The 26,739-nt window shown below is 38.4% G+C and overlaps 1 protein-coding gene across 1 annotated transcript; it reads right to left on the reverse strand.

The window, feature by feature from the left end:
- Positions 1-1,829: 1,829 nt before the first annotated feature.
- Positions 1,830-25,522, reverse strand: zdhhc2 (zinc finger DHHC-type palmitoyltransferase 2). The gene is made up of 13 exons (XM_055159639.1): positions 25,209-25,522; positions 17,804-17,830; positions 16,485-16,579; positions 14,034-14,154; positions 12,995-13,064; positions 12,862-12,894; positions 10,344-10,464; positions 9,325-9,457; positions 8,179-8,305; positions 5,344-5,436; positions 2,922-3,037; positions 2,714-2,780; positions 1,830-2,255 (listed from the first exon to the last, which is right to left on the reverse strand). The coding sequence occupies exons 1-12, from the start codon at positions 25,330-25,332 to the stop codon at positions 2,740-2,742; spliced, it is 1,101 nt and encodes a 366-aa protein (XP_055015614.1). The 5' UTR covers positions 25,333-25,522; the 3' UTR covers positions 1,830-2,255; positions 2,714-2,739.
- Positions 25,523-26,739: the final 1,217 nt, after the last annotated feature.

A 26,739-nucleotide genomic window follows, 5' to 3' on the forward strand; every position in this document is an offset into this window, starting at 1 on the left:
AAAGTGAACAGCAGTCTTTAATAATTAATACAGATATTATGTTAATATTGCTTTTTACTCACCAGGACACGGTGGATCCAACTGGAACACATTTCTGGACATATAGTATGTAATAAGACAATAAGACAACTTACACGGCAGCCCAACCCCCAATCAATTTCTGAACTTGCAGCAACAGTATTTTGACCTTTATGAGCTGTGGTAACCGTGGTATATTGTATGTTTAATAATCCATGACATATGTAATGGTTTGAGGCTGAAGAAGAGCTTGTTTAATTGTCATAAGGCATCACCACTGTACAGTGCATGTCCCACTTTGTCCCGACACAAATTAGAAAAATATAGATATACATATTACTGTCACTATAGGAGATATTTTCAGACAAGCTTACATTCAAAACGAGTAATGTACAAAGCATTCAAAGACATTTTAGAAGACCGGTGTTTTTTTTGCACTGACGGTAAACACACTTCATGATGAGTGTGTTGAAATCTGCAGCAGAGGTTGTAGTTTGGGGTGTTGTGCCGAGAAAAGATTACCAGATAAACTAGTGAAAATTGCTTCTTGATGCATTTTGGGAGTTGTAGTGAAAGCAGTATTTTTTTAACAAGTAATACTATGACAAGTATCAATCCAATACCTATACCAGTGAGTATATGTATACTTTGTACATGTAGTTGTATTGCATTGAAATATTAAAATAAAAATAATTTTACCTTGGCATATCATGTTTTACATTCCACTCCACTTTGAACTGATGAAAAATGTATACTGTATGTGTTGATATTAAAGGTCCTATATTACACAAAATTGACTCTTGTGAGCTTTAAGCCATGTTATAATGCTGTTACCTCCTCAAAAACAGACCTGGAGTTGTGTTTTTTTTTTTTTTCCATTCACACATATTTGAGTAATCCTTTATTATTAGTCTGTTTGCAATTCCAAAGCCCAAAATACTCTGTTCCAGCTTGTGATGTCATGAAGTGGTCATTTTAACATCTACTTTTTACCTTTAGTTCAGTAGAGAAGGTCAGTTCTAGATCTGAAATCATCCAAATGATGCTAGTGAAAGTGTATGGAGTTTAAAAACGCAGTGGAGCCCTTCCTGTATTACCACATGACATCACAAGCAGGAACACAGAGTTTTTTTGTTTAACAGAAGAACTTGAACATGTGTGAATGAAACAAAACATTATAACATAGATAAGACAATAGCGTAATATGGGCCCTTGAAAAAAGTAAATAAATAAACTAAAGGGAGTTCATTTCTCAGCACAACACCGGTGGTCTGAGGTTGAAGAGAGTTTGGCAGCTATTGTAGTTAAGAGGTGTAACAGCAAAGATCCGCACTCATTCATGCTTTTACAATTGAAAAGAGCCCTTAGTAACACGGAAATTATCTTTTTCCCAAGCAGAATGAAAGTTACCTGACCAGCCAGAATCACACGCTGTGACAAACCTTTACAAAGACCAATGGATCTGGAGCTGTATCCTGTCTCCCTGATTTCAGAAAGTGTGATTGACAGGAGGATCAACCAATCAGAGAGACGCATGCTCCATTCACGTCAAAAGCAAATATCGCTGCTTACACATACAAAAGGACATAAACATAAAAGAACAGCGTGGATCTTCTCAGAATCAACAATCGAAGCACCAAAGTGTTACTTATCTCAGCTAGAAGAAGTTTTCACAAGATGTCTTCTGCATTTGAGAGACACATGCCACAAATTAGCAGCGGTGGTTGGATCGTCTCAAGTATGAGTACAGAGGATTTTCACCCTCGATTCTTGTCCCTTCTGGATTCAGACAAGATGTAGAAGGGGCTGGCTGGTCAGGCAAGAAAAAAGGTACAATTCACTAAGACACACATCCTGAGATGAGGCATGCAACAGTCCTTTTGTTTGTTTGATATAAAAATGGCTAAACAGTCTCACATTAACATACAGTTGATCTGAACACTACTCATGTTTGGCAACTCTTTCTACGCTCTACAATTGAGATACAACATAAAAATAATAATAAGATATATGTCATTTTTTTTAAACACTCTTTCTCCAACTCTGTGCTTTTCAGACAAAATGAATGAAATGTCCTTCATTTTTTTCAGCGTAAAATTAATATATTTAAAGTAGTTGTCATGGTCTAGTAGTTTTTGTGTTGGTTGTATAGACAGCCCTATCCAAACAGATGGAGTAAAATATAAGTCCAGTCTTCAAGGTCGTAATATTCAGGCACAAACTCAAAAGAGGGTGACCTGTGAGAAAAAAGAAAATTAAAATTATAAAAGCAGAAATTTGCACTTTTTGCTGGTAAAATGTACAGAATAATTTTGTTTTCTTATATTTTCTGCAGTGTTTGTAAAGTTTTTTTGACAAGAAGGACTTCAAAATGCACTATGTATCCTATATGGAGATGTTTTTTCTTTTATATTCCGTCATAAGGCATTAAACTCCTCTATAGATTTATTAAATTATAGGTGTCCTCATTAATGTGAGCGGGTTTGCCTCTCCATTGATTTGACCTGTAACTTGGATAAATAAATGCAAAAAGTGCACTGTGTAACTTTTTTTGGTGGAGGGTCCATCACCTACTTCTCTCCATAGAGATTACACAAAGCACCTTTAATGCCATACCATGGAACATTCCAAGCAATGAGAAATGTCACATGATGAAAATGTTACTTTATAATGTTAGATTGTTGTAGATTGTTACCTTTAGAATCGGAGCTATTTCTTCAGTCACGCCTCATGTTCAATTATCATTATTGGATTACTAGCACCTGAAACATATTTATATTACAAAATGAAAAATATATTGTACATAACAGTCCATAAGAGTCCTAACCTAACCACACTAAGAAACAAAACTAACTACTGTATGTTACTACATAATTCATGAAATCCCTCTTGCAGTCCTGTACCTTTCTTGTCTTTTTCAGCTGTGCCTTCACTGTCAGACCAGGAGGGGGCGGTGGTGAGCAGTCGGCTCTGGGACTCTCTCAGAGGTTTGGAGGGGAACTGGCGCCCCTCTGCTGCACTGAGGACAAAGACAGAACAATACCAACCATGAGACCAAAAAGAAGAGACAATATGAAAATAACTGGTTTTGGGAAGTGGTGGAATGTAGCAAAATAAAAGCAGTAGTTGCATTGTAGTGAAACAGTGAAATGTGGACATGTCATTGCCCTGCCTGGAATGTTCCACAGTATGACATTAAACAGATCTACCTAACATTTATTTAATTGGTGGTTGTATAGCTCAAAAATACCTAGAAAAACAGGCATGTGAGTGGGGTTGCCTCTCCATAGAGCTGACCTGTAACAGTTTGGTCTGGTTTGGTCTCCATGATGCTAGAAAGGTTTAATGCCATACTGTGAAACATTCCAGACAAAGCAATAAGTTTTCCTTGGAGAAGAGTATTTGGTGGACCCTTCACCAGAAAAGTTACACAAACACATCTACAAGTGCAGTACAAGTGACTACTTTTTATTTTTACTTCACTGCACTGAGAGATAGTATTTATTCTTTCTACTACATTTTTAACTAGACTGAAAAGTAAAAGTATTTTTGTTTTTTGTTTTTCTGAGAACTGCTGAAAACCCTTAAAATTTTTATCAACATCTCTACACTAGAAGTTGTATTAGATCTCAAAATCTGCATGGAATACTTTTATATATATATATATATCATACTCTTTAAGTTTTTTAACAGATACTTTAATCCTTTTACTTAAGTAGATTTTTTCATGTGATACTTTTATTTGAGGGTTTTGTTGTTGTTTTTTTTTTTTACTTGTGTATCCAAACTGAGTACTTCTTCCACCACAGACTTTAAGAAAATAAGAATATGGCCTATTAATTTAAAGGTATAATGTAACTTTTCTAGTAGAGACTCTGCCACTTGTTGGTCTCCATGGAGATGTTATTGCCTATTACTTCCTGGAATGTTCGACAATGTGGCATTAAACTATTTCTAACTAGTATTAATCTATCTCAATTGTGTGAAATAGTTGAGGTGACTAGGCCAAGTTACAGGCCAAATCTGTGGTGAGGTGAGCCCACTCACAGTAAGAATGCATGTTTTTCAGTATTTCTTTGGCAATCAAAACACCTAATTGGCTCTGAGCACAACCCCGCCCGGCAACCACACTGTTAACATCACTACTTCCTGTCCAATTTTATCTCTTTGAGGTTTTTGCTGAGTCATGCTAAAATGAATAAATATTAAAAGATAAGGCAGTGAACAGGAAGCTGTGGGTGGATGTCACTGACAATGTGTTAAAAAGTACACAAATAAAATGAATACTTGAGCAGAGAATACTTCTGCTTTTAGAAAGTTAGCTAGAAGTTTGTCTCAATGCTTTGGTATAAGTAAGTATTAAACAACGAGGAGCTCCAATTTGTTTAATGTCCTTATACCAAGGCTACAAAATGAAACTGAAATGTCTCCCGACATCCATTGTAAATGCTTTCCATTAGCTTGAGTAGTTAATGGCAGATATCACTAGCTCCTGCTAATAAATGGAGTGTGTTAGTTAACGTGAGCTGTCGGTGACTCAATTATGGCAGTTTGACAATGACATGTTCAGAAATCCATCCAACTTAGTCTGCACCGAACTAGCCCAAGTTTGTGTTTCTGAACCCAGATTTGAGTGGCCGTTCTATTGTACTTTCTCAAGGTGGAGGTTGGTTTTCCCCGAGTCTTGAACACAGTAGAATGTTACATTATTGTCTATAATAATGCTGACTCTGTGCACAGCAGGTGAGCATTTGTTTTAGCCATTGCTCTGGTGAAGTCATGGTGATGGCTGCAAAGCAGTGATATAAAACAGTGATTTGGCTGTTGCCAGACGACTTGTGCATCGTGCAATATTAACACGTGACCGTTAGTCATTGGAATTCTCACTGACCCTGGTATAATAAATAAACAACATTACAAACTGAAATAATCTACGTATAAAAATAATTGGATAGGCTTTACTTTAATTAATTAGAATTTTAATAGGTTGTTTATTTTATATTTTATGATCAAAGTAACTGTTCGCTTTGAGGCACAGTGAGCTAGCCAGCATGCTGCTGTGCACAAGTTTATAAAAGCAAGGTATGTTTAATGCCATACTGTGGGACATTCAAGCAATAACTTCATCCTCCATCAGAAACGTTACATAGAGCATTTTTCACAAATCTGTTTTCATTATTTAATTTGTTTTTAGTTAGTTATATTTAGCAAAAATATCACATTGACAAAAACTGACATTTAACCATGTCATAAAAATTGGGAAATATATCAAATACAGCTAAAATGGACACCAAATCTCCCAAAATGAATTTACGGTTGGCTCACCTCTTTGTGGTCGGGATGGGGCCAATGGGGGACGGTGGCTGCTCAGGGTCAAGATTCACCAAACAAGTGGGGAAAGAACATCCATCTCCTAAACTGGAGACAAGAAAAGAAACATGAAATGGTCACAGTCAGAATAATAAATGCAATTAATCAAACTTAAACAAACATGTAGTAATATGGTATAACACTAATAGACTTTTTATTGTTTAATAATTTTTATTTCTTTCACTTAACTAAATTTATATAGGTCACGGAAGTTCCACATCCTTGTCTCTGCCTCTCTCTCTCTCTACTCCTTCATTCTCTCTTTCTCACTCTCCCTTACCCTTGTATCTCTAAATAATCTCCTCTCACTCTCTCTCTCTATCCCCGTCTCTCTCCTCTCTTTATCCTTCTCTCTTCCTCTTCTCTCATCTTCATCTCTTTCTCATCCTCCTATCTCCTTCTAAGTCTCTCCTGTCGCCCGTTCTCTTTCCCTCTCTCTCTGTCCTTTCTCTCTCTCATATCTCCCTCCTTCCTTCTCTCACTCTTCCTCACCTTCTCCTCTATTGTTGCCCTCTCCCTCTTGTCTCCCCTTCCCCTCTCTCCTTCCTCTCTCCTCCCCCCTCCACCTCTCTCTCCTCTCTGTCTTACTATAACCCCCTTTCTCCCCCCTCTCCTCCCCTTTCTCCTCCCCCTCTCTCTTTCCCCTCTTCCATATACAGATCCTGACAGCTTCGCCCAGAGGAGCCAAAGACGTTTGACCCAGTTGTCCATCTCCATCACAATATGGGCCTTGTCAAACTCTGTTAAATCTGCACTTTTTTTTTTCTCCCAACTTCAAACTTCAAGGACAAAACGCTTCACTCAGAGGAGACCAGGTCCGCCCACAAATCTAAAGCTCTTAACTGTGCTAATCACTCCTCTGTCAGTCATGTAAAGTCTATGGCAGCTTAAACTTGAGCCATGAACTTGTGTCTGTTCAAATAAAGTGGGACAAAATTCACTTCATTCACTGACGGGTCTCTCTCTTGACAACAAACTTCAGTCTGTGTAGTTGTAGTGATTTGTTTAACTATACATTAACTTAATAATATATCTTGATACCTCTATTTTAGTTTTAAATAGACCTATGGTGGGAAGAATACTTTAAAACTGTAGTTACAAAATACTAAACACCAAAATTAAAATGTGTTTTGTAATGTATTCTGATACATGGTCCAATCAGAGTACTATATTCAAAATTTTGTGAATATTCTTACATCGAGTCTATAAGGTGTGTAGCGGCCAAAACTTGCCCTGTGCAAGGTCCGCTATGGCTGCAGCGTGTATGGTGTCTTGGACGCGTGTCTTCCATAAAAAGAGTCCAAATACTGTGTTCCTCAATATTTATTGGCGTACCTTAGCCATTTAAACATACACAGTACCATCTCACATTGTCGACGACAACGGTCAAAAGACTGTATACCTTCACGGTGCAACATCTGAATGTGTCTTTCTCCCCCCTTATATAGGGCAACAAATTATGTTGCAAGTTACAAATAGTGCCACACAGAGGTGGGAGGTAGAGAGGCGTAATATGGCTCCAACACACTGGCCCCTTAATTGTGGAAGCCAGGAGCAAAACAATTACCATAAATACAAAAATACATTTGAAGCCATAAATTCACTTAGCTGATTTTTCTATATTTACACAGGAACACAGTTACACATAATCCAAAATATCTAATACCATTATCCAATTTCCAAAATCACTGCTTACATTTAATTCTATCCAGCTAAGTTAAATTATTAAAACATTTTCCACCTTTTTCTTTTGAAGGCTTTGCAGATTTTTAGTCGAAACAACTTTTGAGCTTGACAAACAAGCAGATACAAAACACAAATCACAAGGGCAACAGTACATCTAAAGTGAGAAAAGTTAACTGAGGGACCATAAAGGTGCAGCGGCTCAGTAAGCCATTGTGGGGGCAGAGTTACAACAACTCACATTGTTCATTGCAATGAAGAAGTCACTCAAGGCTTGACTGTCATTTGATGGGCCACTGCTTCCCAGCTCTAGCAGCAATGGCCTTTCCACAACAGGCCGCTCAATGTCCAAGTGGTCCATAGCAGCAGAAGTCTTATAAGTGTATATAATGGTAATAAAACAGTTGTGTCCTTAAGCAAGACACTTCACCATGTCTATGTATGAATGTGGTGTGTGATTGGTGGTCACAGGGGCCAATAGTATCCAGCAGTCTCGGCTTCCTGTTATAAACTACACTTATTCCTATTCGGTTATTATTTTTGTTTTAAATTGTTAATCGCTATGGCAACATTCTCTCCATTCTAAAACCCATTAATGGACTATCCTCCTCATTTCCATCAGTCTGCCACCACAAAGTACGGAGTCAATGAATGCAAAACCTCTTTGAGAGTTTGAAACACACTATATAAATAAAATATCTTAGTATTTGATACCATAACTAGATATTGGATTATTATAGCCGTTTAGTTTTCAAATTATTATTAGTACGTATCTATTATTAGAAAAAAAAATACTGGTCAATGTTAATAAATACAATTCTCAACAAAACAACACAAAGGACAAATACTATATCTAAAGTTAACTTCTTTGCAATCACATTTTGTATTTCCTGTATTTATGTAACACTCTGACAGCTCAGTCTCAGAAACTTCTAGACTGAAAATTAAAGGTCAACGGTGTTCAAAATCTGTGAAGCAATCTACCTCAGGATGTCATAAATAACTTGATCACTTCCTCCCTTCATTCTCACACATTTATTCACCTGTTATAGTGTAATATTAGCGTAATATTAAAGTAATACTGTGGTCTATGGGCGAGGGTCTCACCTGGAGAAGACAGGGACAGGCCAGTACTTCACTTCGTCTCCAAATACCTGACGGAAGTTTTTGCTGCAGCCGAGACTGAAGCCGCTTTTGTCTGTGCCGTGACGGAAAACTGGGGCTCGGACTGCCTCTGTGTGAAAGAAAATGAGCAAGATTGAGTCAGATTGTTTGATTTGTTGACTTGTTTATGGTTAATATCTCTGTAAATACTGGGCTTATCCACATGAAACAAAGACTGGCATAAAGTTCAATGTCTTCTAAGACTTTGACAAACTTTATTGATCCATTATCTCGACACAGTAGCTCACAAATCACCATATAACATAATGACAAAGAGAAAAAATATAAATGGTAATAATAAATTCCAACTATTCTAGCTAAGAGGTTGGCGTCAAATAAGGCATAATTATGTAAATGTATATGTAAGTAAATATGTAAGTAAAAATAAAATAGGAAAATAAGTAATAAAAATATCAACAAATGGAAGAAATACATAAAAAAGTGGTGCCAATATGCAGCCCTCAGGACGATATTGTTGTCAGTTGCAAGGACTTTACATCTTTACATCTTACATCATAAGAGAAAAGCGATTTACATAATTAATTTTTTATTCAATCCATACTTGATGATGGTAAATTATTATTATAGTCACAGCTGTCCTGGGGCAGGTTGACGCAAGCAAGGCTGCCAATCTGCACCATCAGTTTCTGGATTAAGAACACAACAGTTCTCACAAGAGCCACTGCCGATCCACTGGTTTGGATAATTCTTAACAACGGTATCCAAAACAGAAATCCATAAATAATGAACCTTATTATAATTTGCTATTATGTGGGTTGGGTCCACAAACCTGCATTATTACTATATTGTTTTAAAATCGTTTCAATTTACAACAATGGGGTCTTTGGAGTTGAATAATGGCACCACTTTCTGAGACTTTCTGAAAAAATATGATCAGTTTTTATTCATACTGACAGTGAAAATGTTGTACTGTACGTTTTTGTTTCATGTGGATAGTAATTACAGATATCTTAACTATAAACCAGGTCAACAAATCTGCAGTCTGGCAGGTAAACAGTCAATTCCACTTCAGTTTACACTATAGTGAGTCTAGAATATAGTGATATAACATGAGCGCAGGCGGCTCACCCAGAGTGGAGCGGTTCTTGCACACGAGCCAGCAGTGATAGATGAAGAGCGAGGCCAGACTCACAGAAAACATGGACGCAGAGAAGAACAGGAAGAGGATGTGGAACTTAGCCTGAGTGTCCGGGAGCCCATTCTGATCAGGAAATAGATTAATTAATCAATAACCAGGAAGAAACTATACTTCTCTGTCTAAAGCAGCACAACACACACATCACTTTATATCTACTGTTACCGCTTCTGTTTTATTTGTATATGTTTTTTATGATTTTATTGAACTGCTGACAACCATAAATTGCATGGTACTTTTTGCGTATAGTATTTTTTTTTCTTAACATAGCAAAGGAATGGGAGAGAAAATGTTACAAAACCACTAACTACTACTACAACTTCTTCTACTATAGGGCTGTGAAAATTGAAAATCAGGTACTAATCAATACTAAAACTAATACTGAAACTAGATACCAATTTAAGCAGGTATATTACTATAAAAAAAATCCCATAACTGGATAAAACCGGCCTTTCCTGAACAGTTTAATTTAGTTTTATCAGAACTAGTGTAAGACCACATGGTATAATAAACAACTAACTATTTTGCATCATTATCGCATTGAAAATTACAATATTGTCTACAAAAAATCTTTTAAAATTAACATTTGGGTATCTAAATTAGTATCTAGTATCAAGTCTATTCTTAAGTACTGCAAATGAGCATAAAAAATTTAGTATTGTGATTACGCTAACTTCTAATACTAGTGCTACTGCTACCACTACTACTACTACTACTACAACCACTATCAACATTCCAGTTTACCTTGATTCTAGTGAGATATCACAAACTACAATGACACTTACTGCTCATCTACACATTTCTAGTCAATGTTAACTACATTTTCATACCAAGTACTCTCTGAGACGGAAATGGGCTCTACCTCCGGCCTTTCAGACACAAATCACATCACAATCATTATATGTGATTATATACAATGAAGAGCATGTACAGTGAGGCTCTGGATACTGACCAGCCAGAACCTGATGAAGTACTTGAGGTCTGTGGCGGTGATGAAGAGGCAGTAGAGCAGCGAATACAACAGAAACAACATGAAGAACTTATAATTGGAGAAGCCCACACAGTTGTTCACCCTGGAGTGAAATCACAAAATAAAATTATTAAAATAACCTGACAAATGCTGCTTTTGCAATTATGACATATGACACAGATAACAACTTCAAAACCACAGAAATTAACAGGCTAACAGAGATTTTGTTGGCCTTGTTTGACATAATGTTGCCTATGCCAAAAAAAAACTAAACATTTGATTAGAAGTGTGTTTGTTTTTTTGCCCATTGTCCATTATGATGTTTTGAATGACATCTACTTTCTTACACACATTTACTTCACATCATCAAAATTAACGTTGCACTTTTTAACTTGTGGGATCCACCTTTCGCTTGTCTCTATGGGGATAGTATTGCTTTACTTGTAATGTTCCTTAGTATGACATTAAACATAAGTATCGTTAATTAAATAAAGTTTAACTGCTCAAATATACCTTGAAAAAAAATTCTCCAAGGAGACAGATACAATTGCTGTCATACTGTGGAACATTCCAGGCAAGGCAAATTACATCTGTATGGGGACAAGTTGTTGGCAAAATCTCCACCAGAAAAAGGTCCATAGTGCAATTTATCTACCTTTACATGGGGGTGAATAGCAAAACAACATACTTATTGCTTATTTAATTGATTAGTGAGTTGGATATTTCTATCAAAGTTTATTGACCAATTTATCATTAATTTATTTTAGATGAATGAATTATTTTTGTTTTTACTTTTGACAATAAATGCTTATGTTTATAACTACTGGTCGGGCTGTATCTGTGGGTCTGCTTGACTGCACTGAGCCACATTGGGACGTGTGGTTTTCAGCTCTTCTGTCTCTCAGTCTGTCGAGGAGAAACTCAAATCTGCTCCAGAATCTGTGTTTGTTTTGGCTTTTCTCAGTTTGACGACAGGCTGCTCAAGCTGCTCAAGAGGCAAGATTTTTCAAAATAAACAGGACAGAGAAGCTAATAAGAAGCTAAACAATAATGGTGTATTTGGTTAATGGAAATGGCTAGATGCTGTAACTGTTGAAAACCTGTGCAAATGAAGTGTAAACTATGACTGCCTGAAGGGATTAACCAAGGATTATGCAAGATTAATACTATAGAAAACAGATAATAAGACAAAGATGTTCATTTTGTCTTCTTATATACTTTAACTTCTCAGGTTCTTTTTAAAGACAATGCAGTAAAGTGTGTTTACCTTGTTGACATGTTTTGGCTGCTCGCTGCAAGCCGTCTTCAGAACTGTCCCCGGTGTTGGTGGTGACGTGTCGTATATAAGATGTTGTTACTTCCTGTAGGCGTGGTCAGGTCGCTCAGACTGACCACGCCTCCCTTCGCCCGATGTTCTCTGGGTGGGCTGAGGGTGTCCCAGGTGTGTGAAAGGAGCGTTTGAACTTGTTGCTTTCTGATCCAATGACCCGAGCCCCGTCCCAATCCATAATGTGGTTGTTCCTTTTACAGGGGTCTGATATGGCGGATTTTAGGTTTTCCTGTTCTGCTTAATCTTTTTGTGTTCTGGTGAGTCTCCCTGATGTTTCCTTTTCGCATTCCTTTTGGTGTTCCTTTTTTCGAATGTGGAATGCCCAGCCTGTTTCCCCTATGTATGATTTATTGCATGATTTGCACTGGATTTCGTAGATGGTGTTGCATTTTTGTGACACCCTCCTCCAGAGAACATCGGGCGACGGGAGGCGTGGTCAGTCTGAGCAACCTGACCACGCCTACAGGAAGTAACAACAGCTGATATACGACATGTCACCACCAACACCGGTGACAGTTCTAAAGATGTCTTGCAGCCAGCAGCCCAAACATGTCAACAAGGTAAACACACTTTACTGTATTGTCTTTAAAAAGAACCCAAGAAGTTAAAGAAAACAGATAATGCAATAACAAGAAACTGCAATGATCTCTTATAATACTTCAATAGGGATGCACTGATCCAGATTTTTCAGTTCTGTAACAATTTTGATACTATAGCTTTAAATATCTGCTGATACTAGTGCACAGACTGAAAACAGTATTTATTTCCTTTAAAATAAAATAAAGTAAAAGAAAGCCGAATCCAAATCCGTTATGTAGCAGTTATTTATCTCTCAAGTAAATGCAGAATAACTTTGTATAAATAAAAATGCTAACTTTGAAGGACTTTCTCAGATGGCTATGACCAGTAAATATTATTAAATCAATTTCTTGAACCAATCAGGATATCGGCTGAATCAATATTTGGAAGCCGATATTTAATCCTTCACACTTTTTCTTTATCGCTGCCAATATCCTTTACTAGTATCAGAACAGTATCTACTTAAACTAGAATTAGAGGAATGAACTACACCTGCAATATTTATCCATGCAGTTTTCTATATAAACAAAGCAATTTAATACAAAATGTATGGCCATAATAAATGGTTAAATGTATAAAGTTTGTACAGACCAGGGGCAGTGGTGATCCATCTTCAGAATACACCTGCAAAAGATTTATAATACACTTTAATGAATATGACTATTTCACAGTGTATCTCAGTGTATTTGTACCATATTAAATTACACAGAGATGTGAGTCGTACTTATCACAAACTGAACAGTGGTGACATCGATCAGGCTTCACCAGCTGACACCGGTCACAGAAACGAATCGCTGATGAGAGAAAAACAGAGAGAGAGAGAGAGAGAGAGAGAGAGAGAGAGAGAGAGAGAGAGAGAGAGAGAGAGAGAGAGAGAGAGAGTGAGAGAGTGAGAGAGAGAGAGAGAGAGAGAGAGAGAGAGAGAGAGAGTGAGAGAGAGAGAGAGAGAGAGAGAGAGAGAGAGAGTGAGAGAGAGAGAGAGAGAGAGAGAGAGAGAGAGAGAGAGAGAGGGAGAGAGAGGGAGAGAGAGAGAGAGAAGATACTATAAGTACCAGGATCCAAAAGAACCAAAAGAAGTCAAAACTAAACCAGAGACACAATAGATCTAACCCTGGACTAAATCAGGTCTACCCTTGGACTAAACCAGACCTAATCCTGACCTCCAGAGTTGGTGCATGCGTTAGACTTAACTAGATCAACCCCAGGTCCACTTTAGGCAAGAACTAAACCAGCATTACACCAGTACCAAACATGGACTAAACAAGGTCTATCCCACGACTAAATCAGGTCTGGCCTCCAGAGTTGGAGCGTGTGTGTGAACTGACAAAACTAGGTCTACCACAGGTCTACCTTATTCACTCCTAGAATAGGACTACCCAGGACCACCCAGTACTACACCAGGACTTAACCAGGTTTACTCCACGACTAAACCAGGATTAAACCAGAACTAAACCAGGACTAAACTAGGTTTAATCGAGGACTAAAGCATGCCTAACCTCCAGAGTTGGTGCACGTGAATGGACTAACCCACATCTACTACACTAGGTACACTCACTTCCAGAGTTTAAGCTTGTGTAGATGGACTAAACAGGACTATACCTGGACTAAACCAGTACTAAACCTGGTCTACCCTCCAGAGTTGGTGCATGTGTAGATGGACTAAACAGGACCATAGCAGGACTAAACCGGGACTAAACCAGGGCTAAACCACGACTAAGCCAGGACTAAACCAGGCCTAAACCATAGACTAGACCTTGTCTGACCTCCAGAGTTGGTGCGTGTGTAGATAGGCAGGTCTTTAGCGATCCTGCGGAGGATTTCCTGCTGGGACTCCCCTCGGTCGTCACGCTCCAGCAGCTCTTTGTCCAAGTACGACAGGTGGAACTGAGCCAAACAAACAAAAACAGATTTATTTATAAAAAAAAAAAACCTGGGGAAAATATGGAAATGTGGCCTATATTATGAGGTCTGGAGACATTAATATCTGAATGTATTCAGTTTGTTTAAATAAAAATAAAACATAAAAAAGACAAAACCAGGAGCACACCATCATATCATTTTTTTTAAAAAAAAGGTTAAAAAAAAAAAAAAAAAAAAGTGCAATATGTATCTTCCACAGTATGGAATTAAACTCCATGGGAAGGAGATGAAACCACTAGGACAAGTTACAGGTCTGATCAGTAGAGACGCAAGTCAGAAGTTCACAGAAATAATGCTTGTTTTTCAGGTATATTTTAGCAATAAAACAATAATTAAATTTAGTACATAAAAGACAGAAGAGTTTATTACTATACTGTGGAACATTCTAGGCAAAGAAACAAACAAATAGAGACAAGCAAGTGGCAGAAGCCCTACTAGAAAGGTTACATAGTGCTCCATTAATCTTACACGGTTTAACACAAAACACAGGAAAAAAACATGTGATCTTATAGTCATTATCATAAAGTTCACAAGGCGAACAGTTATGGGAGTGAATTTTGAGCCGAATTCCATATTAGGAATAGAAATTTATTTACAGACTAAATAGCAAAATAAAAACACCAGGATCACACAGAGCGGGTTAATACAAAAATGTTAAGACCAAAATGACTAGGCTCACTGCAGCACAGACAGGGTGACCATTTTCAATACAAAGTCAATTGGAACCAGAGACGATGGAGCCGGAAGCGCACCCCATGATCACGTCCTGTTTGCAAAGTGGTGGCTAGTGGGATTGCTATGTCCATTTAGATATACAGTCTATGGTCATTACAGCAAACGCAACAACAGTGACTTGGCAATAGGCTCTTGTAAAGTAGGCCTTTATGTATGGGATAAATGCATGTGGTTTCAATTGGTTTAGGGCAGAATAAATGTGTTTTTGCCTCTGAAGCTAAAGTGCCGTGGTCAGGATCAAATACATTATAGATTACTGCCAGAAGCACTTCCATTGTAAAGTATTACTGACTGTAAAAGCACAGTTCCATCACACGCCCACACTGTGAACTATACTTAAAGCCATGGTATGTAACTTTTTTGGTTTAGTTTAGTCCTGGTGTAGTCCTGTTTTTGTCCTGATTTTAATCCTGGGTCACTCCTAGTTTAGTCCTGTTTTAGTCCTGATTTAGTCCTGGTTTAGTCCTGTTTTAGTCCTGATTTAGTCCTGGTTTAGTCCTGTTTTAGTCCTGATTTAGTCCTGTTTTAGTCCTGATTTGGTCCTGTTTGAGTCCTGTTTTAGTCCTGATTTGGTCCTTGTTTAGTTCTGTTTTAGTCCTGATTTGGTCCTGGTATTAATCCTGGTTCAATCCTGGCGTAGTCCTGGTTTAGTCCTGGTTTAGTTCTAGTTCAGTCCTGGTTTAGTCCTGTTTTTGTCCTGATTTGGTCCTGTTTTAGTCCTGTTTTAGTCCTGATTTTGTCCTGGTTTAGTCCTGTTTTAGTCCTGATTTGGTCTTATTTTAATCCTGTTTTAGTCCTGATTTGATCCTGTTTTAGTCCTGATTTGGTCCTGGTTTAGTTCTGTTTTAGTCCTGATTTGGTCCTGGTTTTAATCCTGGTTCAATCCTGGCGTAGTCCCGGTTTAGTCCTGGTTTAGTTCTAGTTCAGTCCTGGTTTAATCCAGGTTCAGCCCTGACTTTTACAGCATCACATTAGATATAGTAAACAGAGACACATCTGATTTTAGCTGTTTGGCTTTAGGATGCAACAATATCACAAATTTCAATTAGGACCGCACTATGTTTATGATATTTTATTGCAAGATATTTCTATCCATGAATTTTATTATTTCAGTCAATGTCATATTTTGGTCCAACTTCAACCTTAAGTGCTCCATATTTGAAAAGTGCCCAACAAAGCAACAATAAAGTGTCACTGTCTCAAGGCAAGTTTTGATCAAGTTTTGTCTAGACAGTAACCTACATCCTCGAGACATCCTAAGAAATAAGGCTGCTTTTCTCTAATGCGCTCATCTATTTCAGGGTTTGAATTCAGGACCAAAAACAAGACTAAGCCAGGACTAAGCCAGGAATAAACAGAACTAAACATGGATTTAAGAAGACTTGAACCAGGATGAAATCAAGACAAAATCGGGACTAAACCAGGACTAATTCAGGGATGAACTAGAACTAAACCAGGACAAAACATGGACTATTAATGAACTGAACCCGGTTTAAATCAGAATTAACCAGAACTAAACTAAGACTAACCCAGGACTAAACCAGGACTAGGGATTTTACCTCTTTGAGTGGGTTCATGGGCTGGGTGAAGATGGTTTGCCAGTACGCCCAAACAAACATGATGAAGACCACGTGGTACACCAGCAGATACACCACTGAGGAAGAGGAGAGAAGATTTTATTATTTATACTTTAATAAATTATCAGTTCATTATAACCTGTGGTAATTCTATTTTCCTCAAGGACATTTGTCATCATGTGAAACAGTCAGAGTCAGACCAAACCATTTCTGTTCTGGGGAAAAGCATTTAGGGTCTATTGTTTAAAAAAAAAAAAACTTATTAAAAACAATTAAAGCTACCATTTGTAATTAGACTGTTTGACTCACTCCTGTTGCACTTTTACATATCACCATCAGAGGTCTATCTATGTTACTTCAAACTGAGCTTTGGTCTGACAGAAGAAGACCACAGAGCACAGGTGAGTCTACACAAAGGCCAGGTGAGGAGAGGTGGGAAGTGAGAACAAGTTTCACATCGTCCATCTACTAGAAAAAATAAAATAAAATTCTAATAAACTTACAAATGGTAGCTATAACTAATTTATCATGAAATAACTTCCATGTAGTTTTATCAACATCTCAAGCTGGAGAAAAATAGTTTCTGGTGAATGTTATCACTCATGCTACCCATTCAACAGTATGGCACTATAGCTCAATTATAACATAAGACAAATCAGGGTCTACCACAGTGTATTTTGCATGAACCTAATGCATGTTGATAATGAAATATAACACAAACTGTATGTAATAAGACTATTTACTGGTCACACTTAGCCCAGAAATGTCATAATGTTTGAACTTTTATTTATGGAAAGTTGTTCTGTAGTTATTTGAGACATAAACAACAGCTCCATAACACATTTGAATCAGTTTTGTCTTATTTTAATTTTTTGATTGAAGGAAATAAATATGGTTAACATCGACAGATATGAAGTCAGTATCAGAACTGAAAAAACTGGATCAGTGCATCCCTACACCTCACCATCATTCCCTTCTTGGCCTGCTTTTCTCAAGATTTGATGTTAAAGTCTGTCGATTTCCCCAAAACATTTCAAACAGACAAACTTTGATCACCGCTGTACTTATGTGGGTCAAGGCGGATTAGCTTTTTTTGGGGGGAGCTGTTTGTGAAGACTAACTGTGAGAAACTGGGTCTCGCTGTAGTGCGCGGTGGTGCATTCAGGGCCTTGGTTAATTATAGCATTTTTGAAGTTTTTGGCTGCGCACGCTCAGACTGGGGATCCCACTGAAACTGGCTGTCCCAGATTAAAAACTCACTCATTCTGATTCATGTTTTAACAGATTTAAACATCACTTACCCTTTTCCCCTGTGTCTTCAATGGACTCTGCAAAGAGAACAGAATTACAGTGAGGGCCAACGGGTAGCAGATTTCAGCTAATCAAATATATGGATTGAATTTATTTATTAGCTTTGCTAAAAGGTCATTGATTTCTTGTGAATGTTGGATAATACTTTGTTACATCATATATTTTAATTACAATACATTATATTAGAGACACTTTCCATCCATCCAGCCTTTTTCTTCCGCTTATCTGGGGCCAGGTCAGGGGGCAGCAGTCTAAGCAGGGACTCTCAGACTTCCTTCATCCTAGATACTTCCTCCAGCTCCTCATGAGGGACCCCGAGGCATTCCCAGGTCAGCTGAGAGACATTGTCCCTCCAGCGCACCCTAGGTCTTCCTCGTGGCCTCCTTCCGGTGAGCCCAGTAGGCATCTGGAACAGATGACCTAGCCACCTTAGCTGGCTTGACGTAGAGGAGCAGCAGCTCTACTCCGAGCTCCTCCCGTGTGACTGAGCTCCACACCCTATCCCTAAGGGAGCACCCAGCCACTCTGAGGAGGAAACGCATTTCGAAATCTTGTATCTGCGATCTCGTTCTTTTGGTTATTACCCAAAGCTCATGACCATAGGTGAGGGTAGGAACGTAGATTGCTCCCGTTTCACTACAACGCTCTGATGCAGCAACCACATCACTGATGAGGTAGAGACACTTTATGTAGGAGAAAATCTTTTTGTAATTAAAGGTCCTATATTACACAAAACTGATTCCTGTGAGCCTTAAGCAATGTTATAATGTTTTTTCTTCATTAAAAACATACAAGGAGTTGTGTTTTGTTTAATTCACACATGTCCGAAAAGTTTATTTATTCCAAAAATTCAGTTGAACAAAGTTTCAGCTGCAGCTCACTCATCTGCCTGTGTGCTGCTGCAAATCATTCATGTAACAGAGCTGTAGTCTCTCAATGGCCTGACACAGTTCATATTTATGTGGTATAGTATTATGTTTAATCAGTGATTAGCTAAGCACACAACTTCATCTGTTCCCAGTAAATTAGCCAGAGAGAGAGAGAGAGAGAAAGGAGAGAGGGAGAGAGATAGAGAGAGAGAGAGAGGGAGGAGCGAGAGGAAGAGAAGACAGAAAGGAGAGAGAAGAGACAAAAAGTGTGAGAGAGGGGAGAGGAGTGAACAGAAAGAGAGAGGTGGCAAAGGGAGTGAGAGAGGGAATGTGAAGGGAGACAGGAAGTACAGAGAGAGAGAGAGAGAGAGAGAGAGAGAGAGAGAGAGAGAGGTCTAGAGAGAGAGAGAAAGGGGAATGAGAGAGAAGAGGTGATCCAAGGATTTGAGTGCAGGATCGGAGCCAAAAGCCCAGTTCCAGCAGCGCAGCACAAAGCCCCAGAGCGGACAGAGAGAGAGGGAGATAGAAAGTGAGAGGAGAGAGAAAGAGAGAGAGATAGACAGAGAAAGAAACAGAGAGACGGAGAGAGAGAGTAAGAGAGAGGAGACAAAACAAGGGCGAATCAGGGAGGTTTATGAAGTTATTATGGCGTAAGCTGGACATGAAGAGGACAAAGGCTACAGAGAAGTGACCACTAAATAAAAACACTAAATAGATCCTAAACATTTGGGCCTGTGGTAGTTATAACACTCTAAAACATTCCACAATGGCATTAAATTTATTTATCTCCATAGAAATAAGTATGTGACAGCACCAGATCAAGTGAAAAGGTCAGATCTGTGAAAAGGGGACCTTGCACACAGAGAAAAGCAAGTTTTTCAAGGTATTTTTGAGAAATACAAATATTATATAACTAAATAAAGATTAACTGTAGCACATTCCAGGCAAAGCAACACATTTCCATGGAAACAAGAAAGCGGTGGACCGTCCTGAATAAAAGTTACACAATGTGTCTTTAAGTAAAAAAAGCAGTTGTTGTTCCTCCAATACAAAAATATACAGGGGATTTATGTTGTAAAATAATTAAATAGAGTCCATGGGTTAGAAAAGACCTTATGCAGAGGAAAAATATTTCATAATTCTAAACTAAGGGACAAAAGATTATGAAGAAAGCCTCCACTGTCATAAATGTACAAAAATATACTTGTTCTTCCTGTGAACACAAACTTGATTCATCCTTCAATGCCACTTGAGCCTAGCCTCATTCAGTGCGTTTCACTTCGTGGAAACCATTTGACCTCGCAGCATTAGGATTTGTTTGCTCGAAGGTAGGTAGGTACTTTTTTCATTTAAACAATCACTGCCATTTGGTCATGATGTATGTAATGCGACACTAACAGGGCTAATCGGTATATTAAACTTTTCCCAAATCCCGTAAGAAGAAGGGCAATAACGTCTTTTCCCTTGACAAAATTCACCAAACATTCTCTTTATTCTGGCTTTACATCCTCGATTTAGGGAATCGTTGCCAACACAGAAAGTATGGCTCTTCGCTGATTGGCTGGTGCCCGAACTCGTACTTCCGGGGTTTTGTAAACCGTCTAGTGTATTCTGATTCCTGACCTAATCGCTGGAGAGAAATTACATTGAGCAGAGGCACTAGGTGGCGCCAGCCTGGCTAACTTGAGGCACCCTTCTCATCAAAAAGTGCTAACCATTCCATGTTCAGTTTATCAAACTGTTCTCACACATATATTTAAGTCACCAGGTTGATTGCCTGCTCATCCAGCTTCTGACTGTGTGTCTAGAGAGCAGACCCCCACTGCTTCTGACTGCTGCTGGCCGCATGTGGAATTGAAGGATGGGTAAACTGCATGCACCTTAACATTAACTTAAAGCCTCACAATGCAACTTTTTATCAAAAAAAAATAAATAAAAAATACACACACAAAAAAAGCTGAATAGCTAGTCCTTACTGTGAGTAGGCTTGCATCTCCACAAACCTAACTCTAATTGCCCTGCTTGTTTCCATGCATTGTTCCTTTGACTAAAATATTTTACTGTATGGCACAGAATTGGAGACTGTTTATGGTTTTAACTTTCTATTTCCATGGAATCGTGCAGATGCCAGTTTCATAAAGTTACAATGTTGCTTTAATATTTTGTAAAATAATATTGCATAGGTACCAGTCCTTGCTTTAAATGCTGGCAAACTCAGTAATGTGCCACGAGTGACCCACTTACAGAGCACATCAAAACAGTATATTTCTGAGTCTTGAAGAGTGCAGATTGTTCAGAGGCAGTAAATGGGTCATGTGCAGAAGGCTCCGGGTGCATTACATAAACTCACAATGAGACGATGTGTTTGAACCATCAGCTGACGACACTTCTGCACAAACTGTCTGAGTCTGCTCCCCTCAGACCTTTGTCCCAGAGCACTGTTCGAATTTAAACATGTGACGAGGAAACAACTATAAACAACGTGTAATAAATCTTAAAACTAGCTCTGAGCAATAATAAGAATCTTTAATTACAATCTCATTCCTGTAACAATTTTATCGGGCAAGTTCAAAATCATATATTTTTACATTTTTTATACAGATTGATATCAATATCAGTCGAGTCCCCACGCCCTCTGTCACGTCTTGAGCCAGGCTCAGAACATGATCGTCCAATCAGATTTGTTTATTTCAGCGACACCTGAAAACGAAGGGGCTCTTTGGTCACCCATCATTTTGAAGTAAATCAAACTTCTCACACCTGAATAACAGAGTTAACTGCTTCACTCACTGAGTCTCCAGAAAATCATAATGTTTTTCAGAGCCTTGTAATGTGTTTTTCATTTCTTTTTCCTTCATAAGCAGCCATGTTTGTTTTGATACAGACGAACAATGCATGTCCCTGATTGGTTAACGCACCTGTCAATCATGCCCATTTTTGAGATACAACCAGAGACCAAACTCAAAGTATTGGAGAAGTCTGTATTCTGGATAGCAGGTAACTCTTTTGGTATGAAAATTAACATAATTAATCCGCCCACTCGTCCTATTGGTCAGCCTGTGTAATGCTCTGAGTGAGTGACATGTGATCTAACCAATCACAGTGAAGAGGAAACTTACAGAAACAGCAGATAGTTTTAGTTACCTCTTAAAAACTGTATAAAAGATACTAAAAAACATGAATCATAATAAAATTTAAATTATGATCTGACTTTAAGAAAATCGTGAGATGAATTTTTTGGCATATCACCCACCCCGAAGATGATACCAAATTACCAGTTATCTATAACCACACAAGTGAACTATTACATTTTACTATTAACTAATGCACAAGTGTAAACAATGCTAAACCCTCTAAAATGCCAGCCAACTGGATCACATGGTTCTATGCCAGATCTGTAACCCACTTATGGTTCATGGTGTCCTGTTTACTTGATGTGTTGCTACCTTTATATATATGACAGATTTAGAGTACTTCTGGTCAAACTGCAGTACTGTTCCATAAAGTGTTCAGGACACAAACTTTGGTGAAGCAGAGTCCAGGGGTCGTTTGGGGACAAGTCTCCATGAAATCAGTGATACGGCGCAGTAACATCAGCTCTGTCCTACTTCAGCCATGTTTAAAAAGAAACCTGGATGTTATGCAAGGTTGGAATTCAAATATGTGGTTATACTGAGAATTTTAGTTAAAGGTGCTATATTACACAAAATGGATTCTTGTGAGCTTTAAGCCATGTTGTAGTGGTGCTACCTCATCAAAAACATAGCTGGAGTTTTGCATGAGTTTTGCTTCATTCACATATGTTTGACTAACCTTTATTATTACATCTCTAAAGCTCAAAATGCTCTGTTCCACCTTGTGATGTCATGTAGCAATAGTTTTCAAGTTAACAGCTCCTGTTACCTTTTGTTCAGTAGAGATTGGCAATTCCAGATCTTAAATTATCCAATGAATATATTAAATGATTTTACAGAAGGTGGAGTTTAAAACACGGTGGAGAACTTTCTTTATTATCACATGACATCACAAGGTGGAACAGAGTGTTTTTTGTTTGAGAGCAGAACACAGAATAAATATGCAGGGTGAATAACTAATGAAAATATGTGGGTTAATTTAGTAAACCGTATTAATTGTACATATAAAACACAACTTAATCGCTGCTGCACTTTGGCTAAAGAGTTTGGTTGCTGAATGTCACTGCTCTTTGATCTGTCAGATAAAGCTTAAATAAATTAAGGGTTTAGTGTCTTGCCCAAGGACACAAGAGCAGAATTTGAGCAATAATAAAAACATTGTTCAACTGTTTCTTGCTACAGCAGCCAGCTACAAAAAATATAAAAGCGTGTTTATATTTTGCGAACCAAGGAGATTCTGTTTCTATATTTAGACGCCTCATCTGACCTGATACAATATTGTTTTGTTTGAAGGAAATTGCATGTCCTTCCTTTTCAGGGATGCCACAGTATATGAACACATCAGACACACATTCTTGTCTCCATGGAGAAGTGTTGCCTTGAATGTTCCATGGTATGGCATTAAAGGTACATTGTGTAACTTTTTCTGCTGGAGGGTCTGTCAAATGTTTTTCTCCATGAGGATGATCTTGCTTTGTCTGGAATGTTTCACACAATGGTTTATACAGCTCTGCCTAACATTTATGTCATACTGTGGAGCATTCCAGGCAAAGCAAAGACATACCCATAGAAACAAGCAGGTGACAAACTCCCAACCAAAACATTATGTAATGCATCTTTAAACTTCTATCTTGCATTTATCCAATAACAAATGTGTTTTGATTGCTAAAAAAAAAAATGCTTGACTAACATGCATTCTAACTGTTACCAGGCTCACCAAACCACAGATTTCACATAAATTGGCCTGGTGGTGTAACTGGCTTGTCTCCATGGAGCTAGAGATTAATGCCATACTATGGAATATTGTAGACAAAGCATAGAGACAATAAGAACCAGAAAATTTATAGTCAACCTTTAGGTTTTGAATTCCTTCACTTTGGCCATTTGTTTTCACATTAATCATGCAATAAGCAGCTGATGTGTCTTTTGTGGAGCACAAAATCTTCTAATTATGTTAAAGTAACACACAATTTGATGATAGAAATACGAGCTATAGCTGACTTTATATGACCTCTAAATATGTGGAAAAACAAAGTTTATGTTGTCATTAGGCTCATTGTTAATGGACTGAGAGGGAGCCTCTGTATCAATAATGTATTAGCCGAGTGTAGCCTGACTAAGCCTACAACAATGGCCGACCTGGGTCAGAGGTGCTGTCTGCAGTTCACTTCTACACTCAAATACCTCAAAATCATTATATATAATGTTAATTCACAAGATTTACAAGACAGCAGCAGTTGCTGTAGGTTGTAGTAGTAGTAGCAAAAGCAATGGTACAGTAATACTGGTAGTTGCTGTTAAAGTGTACTAGAGGCTATTAGCAGGCCTTATTATTTTTATCTTAGCATTATAAAAAACAAGAACAAAAATTAAACAATCAATAAATCCCTCCCACACTCATGTTAAATAATGGTTAATTAGAGTTATATATATGGACATGACTGCTGGGTACGTGTGTGGAAAAGCAGTGGAGATATAGGCTTACTGTTTAATTATATGTCCTCTAAGCTGCTGATATGTAAAGATACCATAGTAATTAAGTACACAGCCAACCAGATAATTAACAAATTATTTATTACACTGTATGGAGGATTGCTTAGGGGATAAGTCACAGCGTTAATACAGAAAACAAGCCAAGGAACTGTTTGCCTAATGTCTCTCAACACTCTTTGCACCATTTCTGCTGTACTGTCCTGTCCTTCTACCTTTTGGTCAGTAAAGACTGGCAGTTCCGGGGCTGAAATTATCCAAATGATTGTAGTGAGGGTGTATGGAGTTTAAAAACACAATAAAGCACTTCCTGCATTACCACAAGACTTACAAGGTGGAACAGAGTGTTTATGGTTGAGAGAAGAGCTCATCTTAAATATGCAGGATGTGAATGATTCAAAACACAACTCTAGGCATGTTTAGAGGAGAAAACTACATTATAACATTGATCAGAAAATATGGGCCCTTTAATATACAGACAGAGGAATATTTTATTCATTTCCTGTTGTGAAATTGTCATCTACTGGATTGCACACAAACCACACAGCGCACTGAGCCACGAGACATTACCATAATACTATTACATCTAATCCATGCAGTGATCCAGTGTATTGATCTCCTTTAAAATGTACAAAATGTTCCTTTAAAATAACCCTGTTTTCTAATCAAATGAATGTTAAATTGCAATAGTGGTGCAGATAAAACTTCTTGGTGTATTTCTCGCTGACCTGCTCTTACCGTGTGAGTAATGGCACTGTCAACAAACACTGCGTAAACACGGAGCCTAGTCTGGTACATTCACCAACACCAAACCCGAAACGTCTCATCCAGTCCCCCATCCCTCCCCCTATACACAGAGCTATCCATTCATGCTTATAGTACATAGTAAGGGGGCTACTTACCTATGCACAGTTGCAAAACATAGGCGTAGTATGACCATGCCACTATCACGGCAATGAACAGGACCGGAATCCAGTACAAAACTCTCTGACAACCACGTTTTATTCGCGTTCCCGATGGTGCCATAGTCCTAGGAGCACATTACTCCAAGCGCATTTATTTGTTTTTTTAAAAATCGACCCCCAAAAATCCACTGTCACTGCATCATAGCGTTAAAATTAAGATTGCAACATCACAACGTGTAAAAATCCTGTTTAATATTATGCGTCTTTCCCTATGTGGTGTCGCACTGCTCCAGTATATGAGCCACGGCGCGGTCACTCCGGGCTACAACCAAATATCAGACGGTTCAAACGCAGACACGAGGAACGGGGAAGGGGAGGGGTATGGGGGGGTGGAGGGGAGAGGGGGGTGGGGAGGGGAGGGGTGAGGGGGGGAGTCGGTGTGCGCGCGAGCCTGCCCGTTCGCGTCCGCCGCCGTCTTCCTCCCGCCCTCGCGCGCGCGTTGGTTGCCATGACGTCCACGGGATGCTGCAAAGCTGGCACATTTTTCACTTCGGGTGCATTGAGTTCAGAGTCGCCAGTGCTCAAACTGGGGTCTACCTCCCTCCTCCCACCTCCGTGTCGCACACTCACGGTCAAAACCAAAATCAAACCAGTGGACTCCACGGTGGCGCCATCTCCAATACCGCATTTTTAAACGCGACATTTGAATTGACACTGCGTATTTGGTTGTGCAACATATTTAAATTCTAAAACAATTTGAGCTTCCAGTTTAGCGTGAACTTGCGTCTTATAGCTGCAGCAATAACGAGCTTTAATGGTAAAATACGGGACATGATTTCACACTTATATAAATATAGGTTTCTGGTGCCATGACCTTGAATGAACTTGGGTACATTTTATCAGTCAGCGAAGATGAGTCCTGAAATCAGTGCAAGGGAGAGTTTTGGAGGTTTATTTGACCATTTTTCTACAATTAATGTCATTTCGAAAGCCTAGTAAGCAGTAGTAGTAGTAATAGAAGTAATAGTAGTAGCAGCAGCAGCAGTAGTAGTGGTAGAACGTATAAGGGATAGTTTTGGTGGTTTGTTTTTTCTACTTTTAAGGACATTTTGACAGTAGTGGTAGTAGTAGTGCTAACATTAGACTCCCTAGTACAGGGGTCTCCAACCAGGAGCTCTCCACCTCCTTCCAAGTAGCTCGCCAAAGGATTTCTGAATCATATGTATTGTACTGAAGAACAAAAAAATGTACTTAAAATGTATAATTTTGAAGCCTATCTATCTATCTATCTATCTAATAAATTTATTATAGTTGTGTTTATAGGCATCAAACTGTACCCCAACTAATTTACTCCATTTCTTGTAGACACTAAAATTAGCAGCTCTCCGGCATGTTCGTTTTGTAAAGGTAGCTCACAGAGGAAAAAGGTTGGAGACCCCTGCCCTAGTATATACTTATCATAGTAGCATGCAATAAGTATCACTAAAAACAGGTATTTATTTTAATATTAACCACTACAGGATTGCAC

The sequence above is a fragment of the Boleophthalmus pectinirostris genome, unplaced genomic scaffold (genome assembly GCF_026225935.1).
Source record: "Boleophthalmus pectinirostris isolate CB_2022bp ecotype Guang Dong unplaced genomic scaffold, ASM2622593v1 HiC_scaffold_23, whole genome shotgun sequence".
Lineage (NCBI taxonomy): Eukaryota > Metazoa > Chordata > Actinopteri > Gobiiformes > Gobiidae > Boleophthalmus > Boleophthalmus pectinirostris.